The sequence below is a fragment of the Cylas formicarius genome, unplaced genomic scaffold (genome assembly GCF_029955315.1).
Source record: "Cylas formicarius isolate icCylForm1 unplaced genomic scaffold, icCylForm1.1 PGA_scaffold_8__14_contigs__length_24414737, whole genome shotgun sequence".
In the NCBI taxonomy this organism is placed as follows: domain Eukaryota; kingdom Metazoa; phylum Arthropoda; class Insecta; order Coleoptera; family Brentidae; genus Cylas; species Cylas formicarius.
The window spans coordinates 2,379,659-2,398,696 of record NW_026844361.1 but is presented as its reverse complement, the minus strand read 5'-3'; the positions used below and the strand labels follow the sequence as shown (position 1 = coordinate 2,398,696).

Here is a 19,038-nt window from a genome sequence, read left to right as displayed (position 1 = left end):
TATATATATATATATATATATATATATATATATATATATATATATATATATATATATATATATATATATATATATATATATATATGATGACACTATATTCCGGGATATCATCCGTTCGCTCGTTGAACTCCGACTGGAATCCTGCAAATCCTGCATCCGACTGGAATCCTGCAGACGTTTCGCCAAAATCTCACTTGGCATCTTCAATGCTCGCGCTCCGAAAACACTTCGAACACTGCAGGATTCCAGTCGGATGCAGGATTCCAGTCGGAGTTCAACGAGCGAACGGATGATATCCCGGAATATAGTGTCATCACATTTTTCCATCCGTGAATCAATACGTGAGAATATATATATATATATATATATATATATATATATATATATATATATATATATATATATATATATATATATATATATATATATATATATATATATATATATATATATATATATATATATATATATATATATATATAATAAATCTTTGTTTTATTCCATTAAAAAAAAACACCGGTTACAAGAAAATCCACTAAAGGAGGGAGAAATCTTCCAAACATAAGTGGACTTAACTGCTGCGTGAGGCTTTGTTATTTAATTTAGATATTTTTAATTAGGTTTTGATTTTTGTACTAACAAAAATAATGTTTAAATCAAGAGATTTTATTTTATTAATTCTTTTAATATGAAAAACCTTACTTGATAGAGGAAATGCTTATATTGGAAGGCCTAAATTATACAGAACCAAATATCAGATCAAAATCAACTTTCAAAAGTTTTAAAATTGTTGGTCTGTGTCACGATGGGAGACCACCGATAGCTCTTACAAATACTAATTGTAGAGTCGATGATTTTGCGGATAAGTTTGATATCTCTCGAATTTCTTCTGGACCGTTTAGATAGAGGGGTTTCCATCTAACAGTGCCTGCATACATGTTGTATTTTAATTCGCAATAAGCACGTTCTTAGGGACGTTTGCGAGTTGTTGCTGGAGAACGAGGCAGACGTAGACCATTGCGACAACAGCGGTCGCAGTCCGTTGTGGGCGGCGGCCAGCATGGGTCATGCCCCCGTCGTCGCTCTCTTGCTCTTCTGGGGCTGTTGCATCGACTCGATGGACTCAGAGGGCCGGACCGTTTTGTCCGTTGCCGCTGCTCAGGGTAAATACTCTTGAAAATCTATAGTCGATGCGATTTGCGATGGCACAGTCGGTCAAAAAAACTAGAGACTAGGTGCCTCAGTACTTTACCTGTTTCCACTCGTCTACTAACCTTCCCTATCAGTGTTCTAGCTTTATCTATTACTCCACGGTGTCGTATTCTCGACAGAGATAGCACCAATAACGGGATAATTACAGTACAGTACGAAATGCCGTTTTAAATTGTCATGGATACTAATAATAATAATAAATTTTTTTAGCACCTGGCTATTTACATTAGCAATTAAAATTTACATAAACAAACTATGAACTTCGCAAAACCCCGTAAGCTTCTCCTTGAATACTCTTAGGCAAGACGCGTTTTTAATATTATCCGGCAGTTCATTAAAATTACAAACACCGTCGTAGAATTGGGTGTTCTGTAAATTTGTAGTTTTTACCATGGAAACAGTGAAGTGCACTTTTTTCCAATCATAATTTGACATGGCCAGGTTGGTGCGCAATTCCACAAACCAACATTAAACTTGATCTTCTAATGAACTGCCCGACATTTTGCCAATTTAGCTGGTCTAACATACTCTTTATAGGAGTATATTTATCACAGTTCAGTATGATTCTGATAATAATCTTCTTTTGTATAATAAAATTTATACTATTATACACTAGTATTTTAGTTCACTTTGTTGAAAACCGCGATACACGGTTAAAAACCCTATTTTCTTACCAATCCTTCTGCGTACATATTCAACATGATTACTGAAACATAATTGTAGATCTAAGATCTCTCACAAATATTAAATTTCGGAAACAAACTCAATTTTATTAACCTGTGTATCCACCGAATACTTATAGATTTTTTGACAGTTAACGTTAGAACGGTTAACCATGCATTTTGTTTTGGAGTTATTTAATTTCAGTTTATTTTGGCACAGGCCCAACAGGCTTCCCTGCGGTACACCATATCCATCCCTATTAATTACATTATTATTAATTTTAGTCCGGTGAGATCTATCACATAAAAAGTTCTTTATCCATTCTAGTGCAGAATCCTTAATACCTTATAATAAGAATGTCATGTTCCTGTCAATAGTCCTAAATGCACGTTTTAAATCTACAAACACAATCACAGTTAGTTTTGATCCGTTCATGTCTTTCCGCCAGATTGCACACATATACTGCCACCCAGATTCGCACGAGTGTTTGCTCCTGAAACCAGACTGTCCACCGTAGAGCAGGTAGTATGTTCTAGGTAGTCTCTCTCAACTGCCCACATATGATTTTATCCACTATGGGTAGCAAGTTAACTAATTGAAAATCGCCCTGTTAACCTATTACACAAAATAAATCTTTTAGGAGCTTAATATTTAGAACAGAGCCACTTGTTCTTATATTTTTTAAGTTATTTACATTTTTTTAAGTTCCGATATACTTATTTTTTTAAAACAAGATAAATTACGACTGACCATGTCACACAGTGTTCCATTGCGTCTCTTCTACACTTTCTGCTATTTCATTTAAGCTATCGGCATAAAAGTTATTCATGTTTACTTCTTCTTTATCACTGTATTGTGCAAAATGAATATTTGTAAAATCTGCTTTTTTATTCTTATTTCTAACAAATCCTTTTAATGTCTGGCACATTTTTTCCCATTTTCCCTTGCAATCGTTTTGTGATGGCATAGTCGGCAATAAAGTACCAGACATAATAATATAGATTGTTCATCTTTTACTTCACCAGACGTTGATCTGCCGTAAATGTCTTTCTGGTCAATGCAAGAGAGCCGTTTCTAACGATCACGAATAAGGGAGACAGAATCAGTTGTACTTGACATTTATTAATTTAACTAGTACGTCCATACACAGAGATGTTACTTAATGATTTGCGAATATTTAAGGAGGTGAATCTACATGAAAAAATTGTGATAATTTGTTAAAATAAACTATTGTCTTAAAAACGTCCATGCAATAAAAAATAAAATAGTTCCCAAAAAATCGAAAAATTTAAAAAATATATATTATACCGTATAAAATATATTTTGCCAAGGGGAAATATACAAGTAAACAATATTTAGTTTGTATTTATTTACCAGAAGGAAGCAGGAAGCAATCTTAAAACTTGATGACTCATTTCAGCAATTGTTTCGTCCGTAGCATACGGCAAGTTTGTTTTGTAATTTTTGATAAATTTTAGCAATTCACATTTTAGACCATTTTCTGAGTAATTAATCCGCTTACTGAGTAGCCAATTGATAATTTCTTCTTTTCTTGTCGATGCATTTAAATTAAAGACGGTCTTCGGAGTTTCGGCACCGTTTTTTGAAAAATGCGATCCTATTTTGTAGTGGAAACCACTCTAATTATCCGGTAATTAATTATCTCTGTCCATTGTACGGCACTGGCAGGTAAATGGGTGGCTTTTGCCATCACAAATCTCTTCTACTATAGTTTGCTAATTTAACCGACTTTGTATCTCTTCTCATAACAAAGTTACCAATGATGAACAATTAATTTAGAACAGTTTGTATATTTATAATAATAATAATAATTATTATTATTATCAGAAAAGGTTTCAATTTGAAGAATACGAATGCGAATAGATTTTTTTTTTTAAATTGCTTTTGAAGATGGGGCCGAATAGTGCCATTTTTAATTGTCTACCCGTTGCAGGTTGCGTCGAAGTCGTCAGGCAATTACTGGACAGGGGCTTGGACGAGCAGCACAGGGACAACTCCGGCTGGACGCCGCTGCATTACGCGGCGTTCGAAGGTCACCAGGACGTGTGCGAAGCCCTGCTGGAGTCGGGAGCGCGCGTCGACGAAACCGACAATGAGGGCAAGGCGCCTCTCGCTTTGGCCGCCCAGGGCGGCCACACCTCCCTCGTCGACATGTTCATCGAGAAGTACAACGCGCCAGTCGACCAGAGACCTCACGATGGCAAAACCGCCCTCAGGTTGGCCGCGTTGGAGGGCCACTACGAAGTCGTCCAGATTTTGATATCCCGCGAAGCCGACGTGGACTCGAAAGACTCGGACGGGCGGAGCACCCTATACGTGCTCTCCTTAGACAACCGGTTGGCCATGTCGAAGTACTTTTTACAACACGGGGCGGACGTGGAGACCAGAGATTCCGAGGTTAGTCCGAGCATACGGACCAAACCCAATTAACATTTTTTGTTATCTAATGGTTTCTAATTATAATGATTCCTCCTGGGTCGGTTGTTGTTGAATGGAACTTGCTGACGTTTCGCCAATCACCCAGTTGGCTTCTTCAGAGCTAAACTGAAACTAGCTCGCATTCTGCTTTGTACCTGCTTAAATGTTGGTTGAAGGGGTTGATTTCCATCTTAGTGAAAGGTAAAGACCTGAGTCGCAAATAAGAGGACATCAATCACGAAAGCAGAAAATTAGAAGATAATAATAATAAAGGTCTTAATTTACATCAATCAACAAGTCAATAATAAACAAAAAACAAATCAATTAACCTGAGAACTTCAGGCGTAAGAAATGCAGAGAGCAGATGTGATAATTAAGAAAAAGCATCATATACAATGTAATCTTTAATCTTTCAGGAAGGAACACTAACTGTTGGACAGTATCGTTTATTTGAATTACAAATCTATTTTATCTATTATTAACTGGCGAACACTATTATTCAAAAAGATATAGAAAAAGTGGTTTATTTGTTTTTGATAAAGTTATATTTAATTTACTTGGTATGTCATTAAGAAATGTGTGTTATTACATAATATTGATAGTGTTCGCGTTACTTTTAAATTTAATTTTTTCATATAAGTTAGAAAGAGATATATATATATCTTCCATTTTGCTTCTTTAGCCATCTCACGATTTGAAGAGTGTGACTTATATACTCAAAATTTCTAACAGCCTACAACAGCAGTTTTGTAATTTTTGAATATGAAAAAATCAATGTGAATCAAACATGGATGAAAGATAACATCACAGAAACTTAGCTGTGATTACACTAATGACTACTTTTGTTTTTTTTTATTTAAATAATCCTTGTTTTCGTAAATAATCTTTAAATTGAAGTAAACTTTTTGAAGGCATTTAGATATGTGATTTGCAAACTTCAATTTACTGTCCAACAATGGGCCTAAGTTGTTTAGAATTTCATTATTATACTGAATTACTTTGTCATTTATAAGATATACCATAGATCACCAACTCAAACTGATAAAATTACTCCGTATGTTGACCTTTTTGTTACGTGGTAGAGCCTATAACTTTATCCATAATTTTCTTGCTTCATCATACCCGTATAGAAATAGACCAAATCAAAAAACTCTTCTTTAAACATCTTGAAATTGCTTCCATCTTCCATAATTCATGACAAAGCTGAAAATCTTCGTTTAGCTTCTACCCAGAATCGCATTCAAAAATTTGAAAAACTAACGCCAACGCTAGTAAAACCATCAACCTCTTGTCAACTACCAAACACTGTGATAAATGTATCATAGTCTCAACTTTTTGAGGCTGAAACATCAGTTCTTGCAAAACTTTGCAGTTAGACCCTATGTTATCCCAAAAGAGGACATCATTTTAAATGTCAAGTCTATCCTAAACAAACTTCCATCGGCTAATGAACATCTGATTTGAAACCTCAAAAATATTCCAAAGCTTGAACGCATTGCTCTAAAATCTCTACAATGTAATCCCGACGTCGTAATTCTAAATGCAAATAAAGTAAATGCCACGGTGGTCATGAACACAAATGAATATCAGGAAAAGATTCAAGATATTCTTACAGATGGATTCTATCTCCTACGTTATCTATGGAACCTTAAATCTGTTATTAAGGCTTCTTCTCTATTAGAATCCGTGAAAAAGTCTGTCATCCCTCATGGCTTTAAAATTTCTCGTCTCTACGGACTCCCTAAGAATCACAAACCAGGAGTTGCCCTTCGACTTTGTCAACACCATTCGTACTAAGTGTAGGTATAGAGTATACGGAATAAGAGTAGATAATGGAAGTATACAGGGTGTTTTATTTTCCCTGTATAAACGATTCGAACTAACTTCAAGACGGGATAACTATGACTATATTATTTTATAAAATTGCTGGCATAATAAAATTGCAGCTGTCGGAAATGGCGTCAAAAATATAGATTGTTAGACGTAGTCCATTTTGACGAAAAAATAGCAATAAATCCGAAAATACTCGGTATAGACCATAGACCATAAAAAGGGAGTATCCACTAATGTTTCTTTTAGTCTTAATCTTTAATCTTTTGCATGTAATATGTTTAACATAACATAACATAATTGAGATATATTACTTTGACACACTATTTGAACACTCTGTATATTGATTGATGGAAGCTCCTTTGAAAGATTAAAAGTTTTTTTTTCTCTAAAACTTATAAAGTAACAAAAAAATATTCGAGGGAGTGTGTAATTGGCCATTGACGATGGCTTTTGCGGTAGGGTCGCACACCGCTCCACGTGTCCGCGTGGCAAGGCCACACGGAGATGGTCTCGCTGTTGCTCGACTACGGCAAAGCGCAAGTGGACGCGGTCGATTTGGAAAATCGGACCGCGCTCCATTCGGCCAGCTGGCAGGGACACAGCGACATCGTCAAGATCCTGTTGGAACACGGCGCGATGCCCGACCACACCTGCAATCAGGGCGCCACCGCGCTAGGTAGGTAACCCCCTTCGATACGTACAGGGTGGTCCAGTTAAGATGCCCCTATACCTTATTTCAATAAGTACGACACTGAGGAAAACAAGTTAAATACAAACAGCGTTTGACTGTAAGTATATATTTTATTTATAGAATTTTTATGTACCGTGCGTTCAATTTATCTTGTTGACATTTTAATTGGCTGTAACTTTTTTGTCTTTAGAGATAGCAAGGTAAACAAAAAAACAAAATATAGGGTTAGTGCCCAAGTTTTTTTCCAGGTGACGTATAAATATCTTATTCCGATTGCAATGATGTAGCACACCTTATATTTTAGTCCACTCGTTTTTGACAAATCGGCAAAAATAGGAAATATTTATATAATTTGAAAAGACGAATAAAAATATGTTGATGGTTGAATTATTGTCCAAGTCATTATTGTTAACATGGTTTTTCTCGTATTTGCCATCCGTATGCTTCAAGCATACTTTCTGAATAATAAAAGTGCAACCGCAGGTCATCATCCGTATATTATTTTATCCAGAGCGCCGAGCTCCTTCAAAACAGATATTTCCAAAGCAATTTTCAGAAAACAGTAACGTATTAAATGCTGGAATCATAATGTTTTAAATGACAAAATTAAGGCAAACATATTAGGATTCCATGAAACACATCCAGTTTCCTCTATTGCTAGAGTATATAGAGGCAGGTATTTCTCGGGGATCAATGCACTCAGTTTTGAAAGAACACAAATATAATGCATTTAAATTTCGTAAAACACAAAAACTAAGTGCAGAACAATATCAAAGGAGGATACAATTTTGTTTGGATTTTTTAAATAGACATAATGAGAATAATAATTTTTTGAAAAACATTTTATGGACCGATAAAAGTTCGTTCACTACAAGGAAGCATTGTAATAGGCAAAATACGTAATATTGATCTTTAAATAATCGTAGACAAATACACGAAATAAAAACCCAGGGGTACCAATCAATTAATGTATGGTATGGTGTATGAGGTGGGCATATTTTGGGTCCGATATTTATATATAAAAATTAACTGGAAATCATTATTAGCACATCTTAGAGTACCAAATAGAACAATATATAGAAGATTTACCCCTAAAAATATCAGCGCTAATTATATGGCAACAAGACGGTGCCCCTCCTCACATTGATGGGCAAGTTGAAAATGTTCTTAAAAAATATGATATAGGTTTATATGTCAGAAAATTGATAGTGTTTTGTTTTTTACGTCACTTGGAAAAGAACTTGGCTACTAACCATACATTTTGCTTTTTTGTTTACCTTGATATCTCTAAAAACAAAAAAGTTATAGTCACAGGGTGTTCCGCTGTGCCAGGACAGTAACCAACTTTATTATTTTAAATGTAATGCCATGAATATTTTTACAGATTCTAATTATTCGCTTGATTTTGAGTTTTTTTTTAATTTTAAGTAGTTTTTGAGAATAGTGAACTTTTCCGTTTTTTGTGGAAAAACGGGTCTTTGGAAAAATGTGTTTTTTTTTGCACTTGAAAACTAAAATTGGGAATTATTATTATGGTTCCATGGAAGTTGTTTATATTTAGTGCTTTGACCTATCTAACACAAAAGACCATAAAAAAATGTTTGTTCTAATTAAAAATACTTAATTTTTTAAAGGGAACTCCCTTTATTGGGTTCAAGATTTAATTCTGCATCATTTCATATATAGCTTTTATTTCAAAAATTTGGCCGTTTTCGTAATCTAACTTTTTTTTAATTAAAACATTTATTGCATAAATTCAATATAAAATAAACAAGTAATGCAAGTAAACAGAACTTATTACTATTTATGAAATGTTTTCAAGCCCCATTAAACATGTAATATGGTTTCAATTACCGCAATACCGTTCCTAATCGCGTCTTATTTTTATAATATATCCATGGAAATAAAAAAATTAATTAAATTGTTGCCTGGAGAGAAATATATAGTTTTGGTTTGATGTTTAGTTTGTCACCAACTTTTTTTTGCAGCATTCAAGAGCATTTAATTCTTCATGAATGTTACTTAAGATATAATAAGTGTCCTGTAGTTATACACGAAACATATTTTTTCTAAAATTGTTCGTGATCTCAAACGTGAAGTGGTAGTCGATAATCGAAAACGCCGTCCAAAAATTGTCCTAACAGAAGAGAAGCAATTAGAAGTATTTTGAAGAAAACAATGAAAATTCACATCCCGAGATCTGCCGGATATTAGTAAGAAGTCTTCGAAGGAAATTTAATAACTACCATCCATTCAAATTTTTGCCAGTCCAGAAATGACCCAACAGGACTTTACAGTACTGGTGTTTTTGTGTGGTGTGGCATTATACCTGATCGAATAATAGGCCCAGTATTCTACGACATTGTTCTAAATGATGAGAGATATTTACATTTATTAGAGAACTACATATTTCCATTGACTCATTAAACAAGACGGTGGCCAATGGGAGCACTGGCTTGACGATTTCCTTCTCGTCTCGGGTGTACCCCTTAGATGTCTAGAACGTTCATTTTCATCTCAGTTTGTTTTACAATAATATCGTAGCACCGTATTTTTTCTTGAAGGATTTTAAATTGTTCGTAAATATTTGGATGCGCTTTTCCAACATGGTTGTTAAGCCGATGATGGCATCCTTCTACCGTATTTTTTGTGCGGTGTCGCACCTAGTAGCACCCCAAATGAATTAATGATATGGACATCATCCACGACGGTTTGGCATCACCAATAATTGCTTAGAATCACGGTAGACGTAATTTATTGTTATTATAATAAAGTCTTTATTAATTAACTACCCTAATCGAATTATTTTCCTACGCACGAAGCGAGAGGAGTAATTTCTGTCATTTTTAATGCAGCTAGTTTTTGAATTCCGCATGAAACGCAACGCCGTAAACAAGAAAACATCGGGTTGACACCCCTGGACTTTTTTTATGGGGCTACATTTTTAACGAAGTGTATAAAAATAGGTGTAATTGAAGACTTAAAAATGAGAATTCTTCAAAAAACTTAGTTAAAATTGGATATTATATGTTATGTGGAAATAGTGGTGGGGCTACAATAAGTTTCACCTGTTCCCAAATATCTTAGAATTATCGAAAGTTTACTTTCTGCACTTCTCAAATCGCGAAAATTTGTGTTCATTTTCTCTATCTGGGCCTTCACAAGATTCAGCATTTTATTTAACCAAACTAACCCAAACTTATCCCTTGCCTTGCCTAAGTGTCTTTAATGGCATTACAACTTGTTATGCAGTTGCTTTTAAATAATAGATTTCATATTATATAGTTATATTTAAAATGTAATACACGACGTGTTGTAAAAAATTATCCATAACTTCTTAACTACCAATTTTTCAAATAAAACTGTATGTATGAAATGATACAGAATTAAATCCCAAACATGGATTTTTTAACTAGAAAAATTTTTTTATTATCATTTGTGTCCACCGTGTAATAATAAAAATTCCCAATTTTAGGTTTCAAGTGTAAAAAAAACACATTTTTCCAAAGACCTGTTTTTCCGCAACAAAAAGGATTTTTTTTTTCTCAAAAACTACTCTAAATTTCGTAGGGCAAGTAATGAGAAGCAATACTCAAAAATAAAGCGAATAATTGGAATTTTTAAAAATATTCTATATAAAAAAATAAAATTTGTTACTCTTCTCGCACAATGTATACATAAAAATACTATAAATATACTTTTTGTATTTAACTTTTTTCCTCGATGTTGTACTTATTGAAATAAGGTATAGTAGCCTCTAAAATGGACCGCCCTGTATACCCTTGATGGTGTTTCCGGGCTCTGTCCAACCCCCGTCACGCCAGCCACCCGGTATTTAAAAATAAACGAACGCGTTAAACCACAGGATCAGTTTTCTGCAATGTTTCGCGAAGCGAGGCGTGACCTCCTGTTGATATTATTTTCTCTTTATCAGATTCGGCATTTAATTGTATGGTTTAGGGGTTGTTTCATGTAATTGTATGGTGAATTCAAAATTCGTCGGCCAAAAGTGCCATATGAGATGCTTAGGTTTTTTAGTCCGCCCTGTCGATATAAAATAACAAATGGCAACATCATTATCTTATATTTTATTACATCTTTTATGTTGTTTTTTTAAAAAATAATACTTTTTCTCAAACAATATTCATATATTTAATTTTTGTAAATTCAAGACGAATCCAACGATATATGTCAAAATTGACCTGCGATGCACCATTATGAATTTCCAAATTTTGTGTAAGAAGCTCGAATATTTCAGGAATTAAAAAAAAAATGAAATTAAATAGCAACTTTGATACTTTGCATCTCGATTAAAATCAACTTTTGGATTAAGGTAAGTTTCATTAAATCACAATATTTTTACCCAAACCATCTCCTGTTTTGCCATATACCATTACTTATGGGACACCTCGTATAATCGCAAAAAATACGCATCACTGGAGGTCTGAATATAAAGTTAAAATGTAATATTGGAAGATTTATAATTTTACGGCCATGAAGAAACTTTGACATCAATTTGATTTTTGGATTTATTTAGGAATATTATTCCTGAAATAGAACATCTAAATTTAATTTGCCAAAAGAAGCGCCTCCTTATGCGTGATATCCGTAAATTTTTAGGTTGAAATTTTAGTCTATTGACTGGGAAAAATGACAGCATCTGGACGGCAAGGAGCCCGGATTTAAACCCCCTGGAGCTCTTTTTGTGGGGCACTTTTAAATCGATTATATACAAAAATAAGTCAGAAGTTTTTCTATGACAACAAATTCGTGATGCAATTAACAATTAAATGAAACCCATTATACAGGGTGTCCCAGGACATGACTGCCATAGCTTGAGAGTGTGTTGCTGGGGTGATTTCAAGTTAAAAATGTCAAATTAACTTATACCCTAAACGCTATTATAACTGAGGTACAACCATTTGAAATTTAAAAGAAGCCCCTTTATTTTTTATTTATTTACATTTTATTTTATTTTTTTATTATTATTATATTTTGTTATTTATCATTAAAATGTGCAGCCAGTTGCTGTATACACTAAAAAATAAGATATATTTAACACAAGTCCCAACATTATGATTATACATGCAAAAGACGCTTTTAGTAAAAGTAAATGCAAAAATAACTCGTGTTGGGTTTATTTTGTGCTAAGTTAACCATTTGTGTGCAGGACTAGTTATGCCAAGAGGAATTCCAATTTCAAAAGACCTAAAGCAAAGAGTAGTAAATGCATTTGTGGAAGGTACCAATCAAGCTGATATTTCAAGACAGTTTATGTTACCTCGGTATCTAGAATAATTTCATCGTATAATGACACCTAGAAAAATTGCCGAAATCGGGAAGACCCAAAACAACAACGGTTTTGACTGGCAGGCGCATTAAAAGAATTGCTCAACAAGATCCTTGGAAGTCCGCAACTCGAATAATTGCCGAAATTCCAGAAATTACAGTTGGTATACGAACTGTGCAAAGAAGATTAGTAGCTTCAAAGTTGTTCATTAGACGGACAGCAAAAAAATCGCTAGTTTCAGCAAGAAACAGAGCAGCAAGGTTGGCCTTTGCACGCCGGCATTTAAACTGGACCGTCAATGACTGGAAAAAAGTTCTATTCCGCGATGAAACGCGATATAAAATATCCAATTCTGATGGCATGCGACGTGTGAGGCGACCAATTAATACAACAATTAAACATGGTAAAGGCAGTGTTTTTTTATGGGGATGTTTCTCATGGAATGGAGTAGGTCCTATACACTTCATTAATGAGATAATGGATCGATTTGTTTATAGGGAGATTATGCAAAATGTTATGCTCCCTAACTAACCAAAACTAACCAAAACTAACCAAAACTAACCAAAACTAACTTAAGGTACACCCAAAATGTTGTGAAAAATTACTTGCTATGCAAGGAAAGTATTTTATCATAACTAGCAAAAAAATATGAAATTTTTTTTATTTAAAAAATACTAAAAAAATATGTTTGTTGCTCTACTTTTGTCCGATAGTGCACATAGTCTAGCTCTTCTTAGAATTACTAACAGTCTCAGGATCACCACGAATAATTTCTGCGGCAACCATAATTCTGATTTTTTTCACTCATTTATTAAACACTTGCTCCGCTCGTGCCAAATAAACTCGTGACTCAAGTGCCGCTCGCCGCACTTATTACATAATATACTATTAATTGACGTTTACTGTCACAATACATAATATTCACAGCCACTTGGACTTTTTAATAATATTATTAGGAGCAGAACGTAATACTGGAGCAACGAATTCAGTAAAGCCATTTCTTTTTAAATGGTCTTTAAAATGTCAAATACTTGTAGTTAGTTGGTTGATTAGATATTTTATTTGAATTCATCCCAGCTGTACACTCTCAAGCTATGACAGTCATGTCGTGAGACACCCTGTAGTTTAAATGCCCACAAATCATTTGAAGATAATATATACCACATGCATTATTCAATATGTGATAATTTTAATATAAAATTATTAATTTTATTTTTGAAAAAATATTTTATACCCTTTCAGAATTAAGGTTAATTGCGTTAATATTGCCTCGGAATTGATAAAAATCGTCAATAAATTCAAAACGGTGCATTGCAGGACAATTTTCAAAAATATATAGCGTCTTTAATTTAAAAAATTAGGAGAGATCAGATTTTTCGAAACAACGCAACAGCACCTATTTGACAAAAAATATTTCATTTTTGAATATTGTCTGTAACGTAACTTTATTTCACCACCCAGTACGCGACTGAGTGAGAACTGAAATAATATAAAGAATATAAACATAATTTTACTGGAATCAAACTTTTTTTATATAACTCACAGTTTTAGAGATAAACCGGCCACCCTGTACCTACACTGCTAACGCCATAAATTCAAATATCCGCTTATTCAACGTTACGAACTAATTTCAATAACACCCTGTATATTAATTTATTAATTGAAAGAAAAAACAGTTTTGCAATAATGTATCAGTATTTGTAAAAAAAATTGCCTTTCCGGACGCACCGTCGAAAAAACTATTCGAAAAAGTAGCTTCTTTATTATTTACTTTCGGGCACGAAACTGGTGGGGCGTGTCCTCGAAATTTTACTCGAAAGTGGGGAGGTAACGCTACTCGTTAACTGTGGTTTAACGCGGTCGAGTCTGCACGTTTTTTTTTTTTTGTTTTCCCCGCCCCCTTCAAGGCATAGCCGCGCAAGAGGGTCACGAGCTATGCGTGGTGGCGCTGCTCGAGCACGGCGCCGACCCGAATCATTCCGACTCGTGCGGCCGGAACGCGTTGCGGGTTGCGGCGAAGTCCGGCCACAGGGGCGTCGTGCGGTTGCTCGAGGAGTACAACGCGCGCGCGCAGAAGATGGCCGCGCACACGAGCAGCAGCGCGAACTCGATCACGTCGGGCTCGACGGCCGAGACGAAACCGTGTTCTGCGATCCTGTATCCGGCCGGTGGCGGTGAATGGACCGACCAACAGAGGAGATCGACGGTGTCGTTAGGGAATCACAGTTCGAATTCGAAATCGAGCTCGAACCTGACCGGGTCGAGCCAGTCGAGCAGACGAGGCGGCGGCGCAGAGAGGCAACGCGAACCTACTGCGCAGAACGCGCAGCCGATGTCGTTCACGCAGCAGCTGCAGCAGTGCTCGCGCGGCGGCAAAACCCGACCCCTCAGCAAACTGTTGTCGCCCCTGCAAAGCGAACCCCAGAGCCCCATTTACGCGTCCCCCCCGCTCAGCCCCGTACACGATACCTCCAACAACATATTCAGTAAGTGTCGCGAGAGTAGCAACGAGCGTATATTTATTTATTCCACAGGACTTGTAGACTTAACTTTGTACTTCCGTTTACGTTTTTTCTAATGTTATCATTTTTCTACTCCCTTCTATTTCTTTACGGTTCCTTAGTCTCCCGAAGTTTGGCCTTAGACCCCTTTTCCCTTCCCATCGATCTATAGTTCAACCTTGCTTTAGTTTTTGTTCAGGCGCTTTTTGATCTCGTTAACATGCTCAGCACTTTATGTTTTGTTAATTGTTTTTATATTCAACATAGAGAAAACTAATAAAAAATGAGAGTAGCATTGGGTGTTCAGCCCCCATACATGATACCTTGAACAATATATTCCATAAGTGCCCAACTGGGTAGGAATAAATATATATAAATATATTTTTCTACTCCCGTCTGTAAAATGCCTAATTACGAACCGATCTAGCGTGCGGGAAGCGTGGCTTTACCGCGTCAGTTTCGTTTCCCACGGATCTGAGCCACTTCGGATATTTCCGGTATTTTACCGCACGGATTTGGGAGCAATCGGATGTTTTCGGAGATATTTCCCACGCCTTGAATTGTGACGTTTGTTTATTCTGACGGTCGTGTCAGTGAATGTATTCGTGTTGTTTTGCGAAAATGTACCCAAAACTTTTTAAGTCACTCGTTTATTAAACACTCGCTCCGCTCGTGTCAAATAAACTCGTGAGTCAAATGCCGTTTACCGCACTTGTTGCATAACATACTATACTTTGTTTAACAAGACTTGTAAATTTCTAAATCTAATAGAGTCTTCAATTTCTTGCTTTCTTTTTTGAGTTAATATTATTTACGGTTTCCAAATTTTCCAAATTTTTGTTTTTTCATTTTTGGTCTTGCCTTAGGCATCGTTTCCTTCATTACGTACAGCCTTTGCGTTCTCACAATACATGTCATATTCCTGTCCTTAATATGTGTTTTTCAGTTGTTTGTTTGTCCTTATCGTTTGTTCTTTTCCATCATTCCGTCTGTTGTTTCTCCGTTTGATTGAATATCCAAGTTTCACAACCATAAGTTGTTGTGACCCTAATTGCTATATGTTGTTTTATCTCATTAACGCTCCCAGTATTCCATGCCATTTTACTATCCTTCAGTGTTCTAGCTTTTTCATATATTGTTACTTTAAAATAAATATATCCTCTTACACTTTCAAACATTGTTAACCTTACATTCAATAAGTGCCCAAGCGGGTAGGAATGAACATATATAAATATATTTATTTGTTCAACAGGACTTGTAAATTTGGTGTTGAAATCGGTGATTCCATTCCTCTTCTTTCTGATATACCCTTCAATTACTTTCTTTATTTTCAGTCTTCTAAAGTTTTGTTTTTCCATTTTTGTCTTGGCCTTAGGCACTATTTCTTTCCTCAAATGCGTGTCCCAACCATCTTGGCCTTTGCACTGTCACTCATGCAACGTCCCACTATATGCGATTTCACTTCCTTGTGTTGTTTCTCCGTTGAATATCCAAGTTTCACAAGCATAATTGCTATGGTGTACAATCTATATAATCCTACTTTATCTTACTCAGCACTCCCTGTCATTCTATTATATTTTAATCAATTCTTGTTTTCTCTAAGATGAAGTTAGACCTTCTCTATGCGTTATAAATGGGAGGGTCCTTTATTCATAACCACTATTGAATCTGTGGGGACATATTTTATCATTTCTCCAAAATCGTCTTCAAAAACGTGCAAATTCACGTCCTCATATTACGTGACTGAGAAGTTAGCAAACCTCTTCCGATGTGGACGATCTCTTCCCTTTTTCCTCAACGCACCTTACTACTTCATTAATCCACATCTCATCATGATAAAAGACTTTGTTCTACTCTCTTCGGTACTGCCTTATATTTCTCAAGTATATTGCGCAGCAAGTAAAAAATTTCCCAGGCAAAATTCATGTTTTTCAAAGTGGTCCATAATTTTTTTTCTATTTATCAACGAAATAACGGACATCCTGGACAAGCTACGTTAAAATCGTATCTTTTTGGTGGGTATTTCTTTTTTAAAATAAATATAGTGAACTTTTTTCCCTTCTATCGATGTCTTCGTTACTGGTCGGCTTGGTAATTTCAGAAAACCTTTTTTCAACCTGCTTCTGTGAAAATTTTTCAATAACAATAACGTTTTTTCGATTAGATACTTCATAGGTCAGAAAGTCAAAAGTAACAATCTCTGACATGATAGGTGGATTCTGTACGAAAAAAAAAAACAGTACCAAGATTCTAGGTTCTGTATTATACCAGCTTCCGGAAATTACGTATAGTGTTAATGTTGTTTTTACGGTATTATTATACAGAGTCTACCATTTAATGATTCTCTAAAGGTACACAAGTATTGATTCTGGTCAATACTGGCGTTTCCAACTAACCAAAACTGTTTTCACTTGATAAAGAATAGTGAATCTTTCTAGACGAAACATTTTTAGACAATGGGAGTTCAAAACGCCAATATTGACCAGGTCTACCATTGAAGTCTGACGCATTTTCGAATTTTTCAATAGCTTTTGCCTTTTTCTACATCTACTCTTAGATTTCAAGAACACCGGAAAAGTCTAATAAGACGTTTTTTTATTTAAACACGGATCTGCTTGGTTCCGTAGCTAGGTTTTTATTTTTTTGATTTACTCCAATTTACAATAAAATTCGGACGCTGAAAGTAAACTAGTACACATTTTACCACAAAGAGTTTGGACAACCAGAATCGGATCCATGTTGATATTTTAAAAAGCGGCTAATTTTTACTATGGCGATGGCACTTGTGTTTTGAAACTCCCTGTACATATGATTGTGTTGCGATTGTGATCGATAAAACGAATGATAACACGAATGAAGAGGAAAAAGTCGCGGCGAAAAGAAAGGATGCGAAAACGCACAAGGCAAGAAAAACTAGTGTCGACAAGAAATTATTATTGCATAACCAGGTTTATTGCAGAAGAACAAAGACATAAAGAAAAGGAGAATAGTAATGAAAATGCGACATTCAAGAAAGAAAAGAGAAACTGAAATGGAGCAAAAAATTTGCATAAAGAAAATACTACAAATGTTTAAAACAAAGAGAAAAAATACAAGAAACAAGGTAGCATTTTTGACACATACACAGATTGAAAATTACACTGCAGAATTTGAACAACGGATATAACAATCAAACTGAAATCTTTATGGTTAGGAAAAATAAAAAAAAATGATATCAGAGGGCAAAGGACAGATAGAAGGTGTAAGTAAACTGTGTGCGAGACAATGTGTCAAAAAGTACGGTAAACGGCATTTGACTCTCGAGTTTATTTGACACATTTGAACGTGTTGCATACTATACTTTTTCTACGACCGTTAGTTTTTGGGTCCATTTTCTCAAAACAACACGAATTCATTCACTGACATGACTGTTAGAATTAACAAACGTCAAAATTCAAGGCGTGGGACATATCTCCGAAAACATCCGATTGCTCCCAAACCGGTGCGATAAAATCCCGGAAATTTCCGAAGTAGCTCGGACCCGTGGGAAACGAAACGGACGTGGTAACCTGGCACTTCCCTCACACTAGGTCGGTGTGTAATTAAGTATTTTACAGACGGGAGTAGAAAAGATCTTTTGTCAAATGCAAAAACAAAAAAAAAGGTGCAAAAGGAATACATCAGTGAATTCTTTATTAAAAACCCTATTTAAAAACTGGAAATGTTATTAAAAATCATTTAAAACCAACATTTAATGGTTTTTTCTTTAAGCTGTATTCCGAACAAAGTTTTGTGTAATTTTGCACTCGTACTGTTACCTTTTTTTTCGTGTTTGTTTGTTAGTGTTATCCTACGCCGATTGCTCTCGTTTCTTTTTATCACTTTCTTGTTAGTTTTCTCTGTGGGTGGGAAGCAAATAGCTATAAGATAATATAGTGGCCCTACTACGGTAAAAATTGATGCCCCGCAGGTGGCTATGATGTTTTCGTAGAGAGGTTATGAATCTTTTAGGCATGCGTCACCCTCAACTGTCTGAGTTGCTACATTGCCGTAATTTTTCTGGAAAATTGATTGATTTTTATAAGACCGCAATATTGCTCTCTGACATTTGACAAATTGGAAAATATGCTTACACGCCTTGAATTTTTACTAGATCAATAGGAAATACCCATTGTCAACTACTGTCTATAGGAGGTGCTTATTGAAAATTTTTTCCGCTTAGATGTTTCTGATGCGATAATTACAGAATTATACTGGCGCCGAGTGCTGCAATTCTGCCCTGCTTTTCCACACCTTAACTCTTTTTTTGCCAGAAAATTTAATAGGATTTCGACATATTTTGAGAAACCTCTGCCGTAAAAATGCCACATTCAAACATGGACGATCTGTGAGGGGGCCATATTGTTTGTTGAAAGCCGCAAGGCCTTATG

General features: G+C 35.3%; 1 protein-coding gene across 2 annotated transcripts in view; it reads left to right on the top strand.

The window, feature by feature from the left end:
• The window catches only part of LOC132705839 (ankyrin repeat domain-containing protein 50), a 103,169-nt gene that overhangs the window by 80,804 nt on the left and 3,327 nt on the right, over positions 1–19,038 (top strand). For both annotated transcript variants that reach the window (XM_060676758.1, XM_060676757.1), the window contains exons 8-11: positions 973–1,163; positions 3,830–4,293; positions 6,607–6,823; positions 14,036–14,614. In XM_060676758.1, the coding sequence (XP_060532741.1) occupies positions 973–1,163; positions 3,830–4,293; positions 6,607–6,823; positions 14,036–14,614 (1,451 nt within the window). The remainder of the gene's footprint in view (positions 1–972; positions 1,164–3,829; positions 4,294–6,606; positions 6,824–14,035; positions 14,615–19,038) is intronic.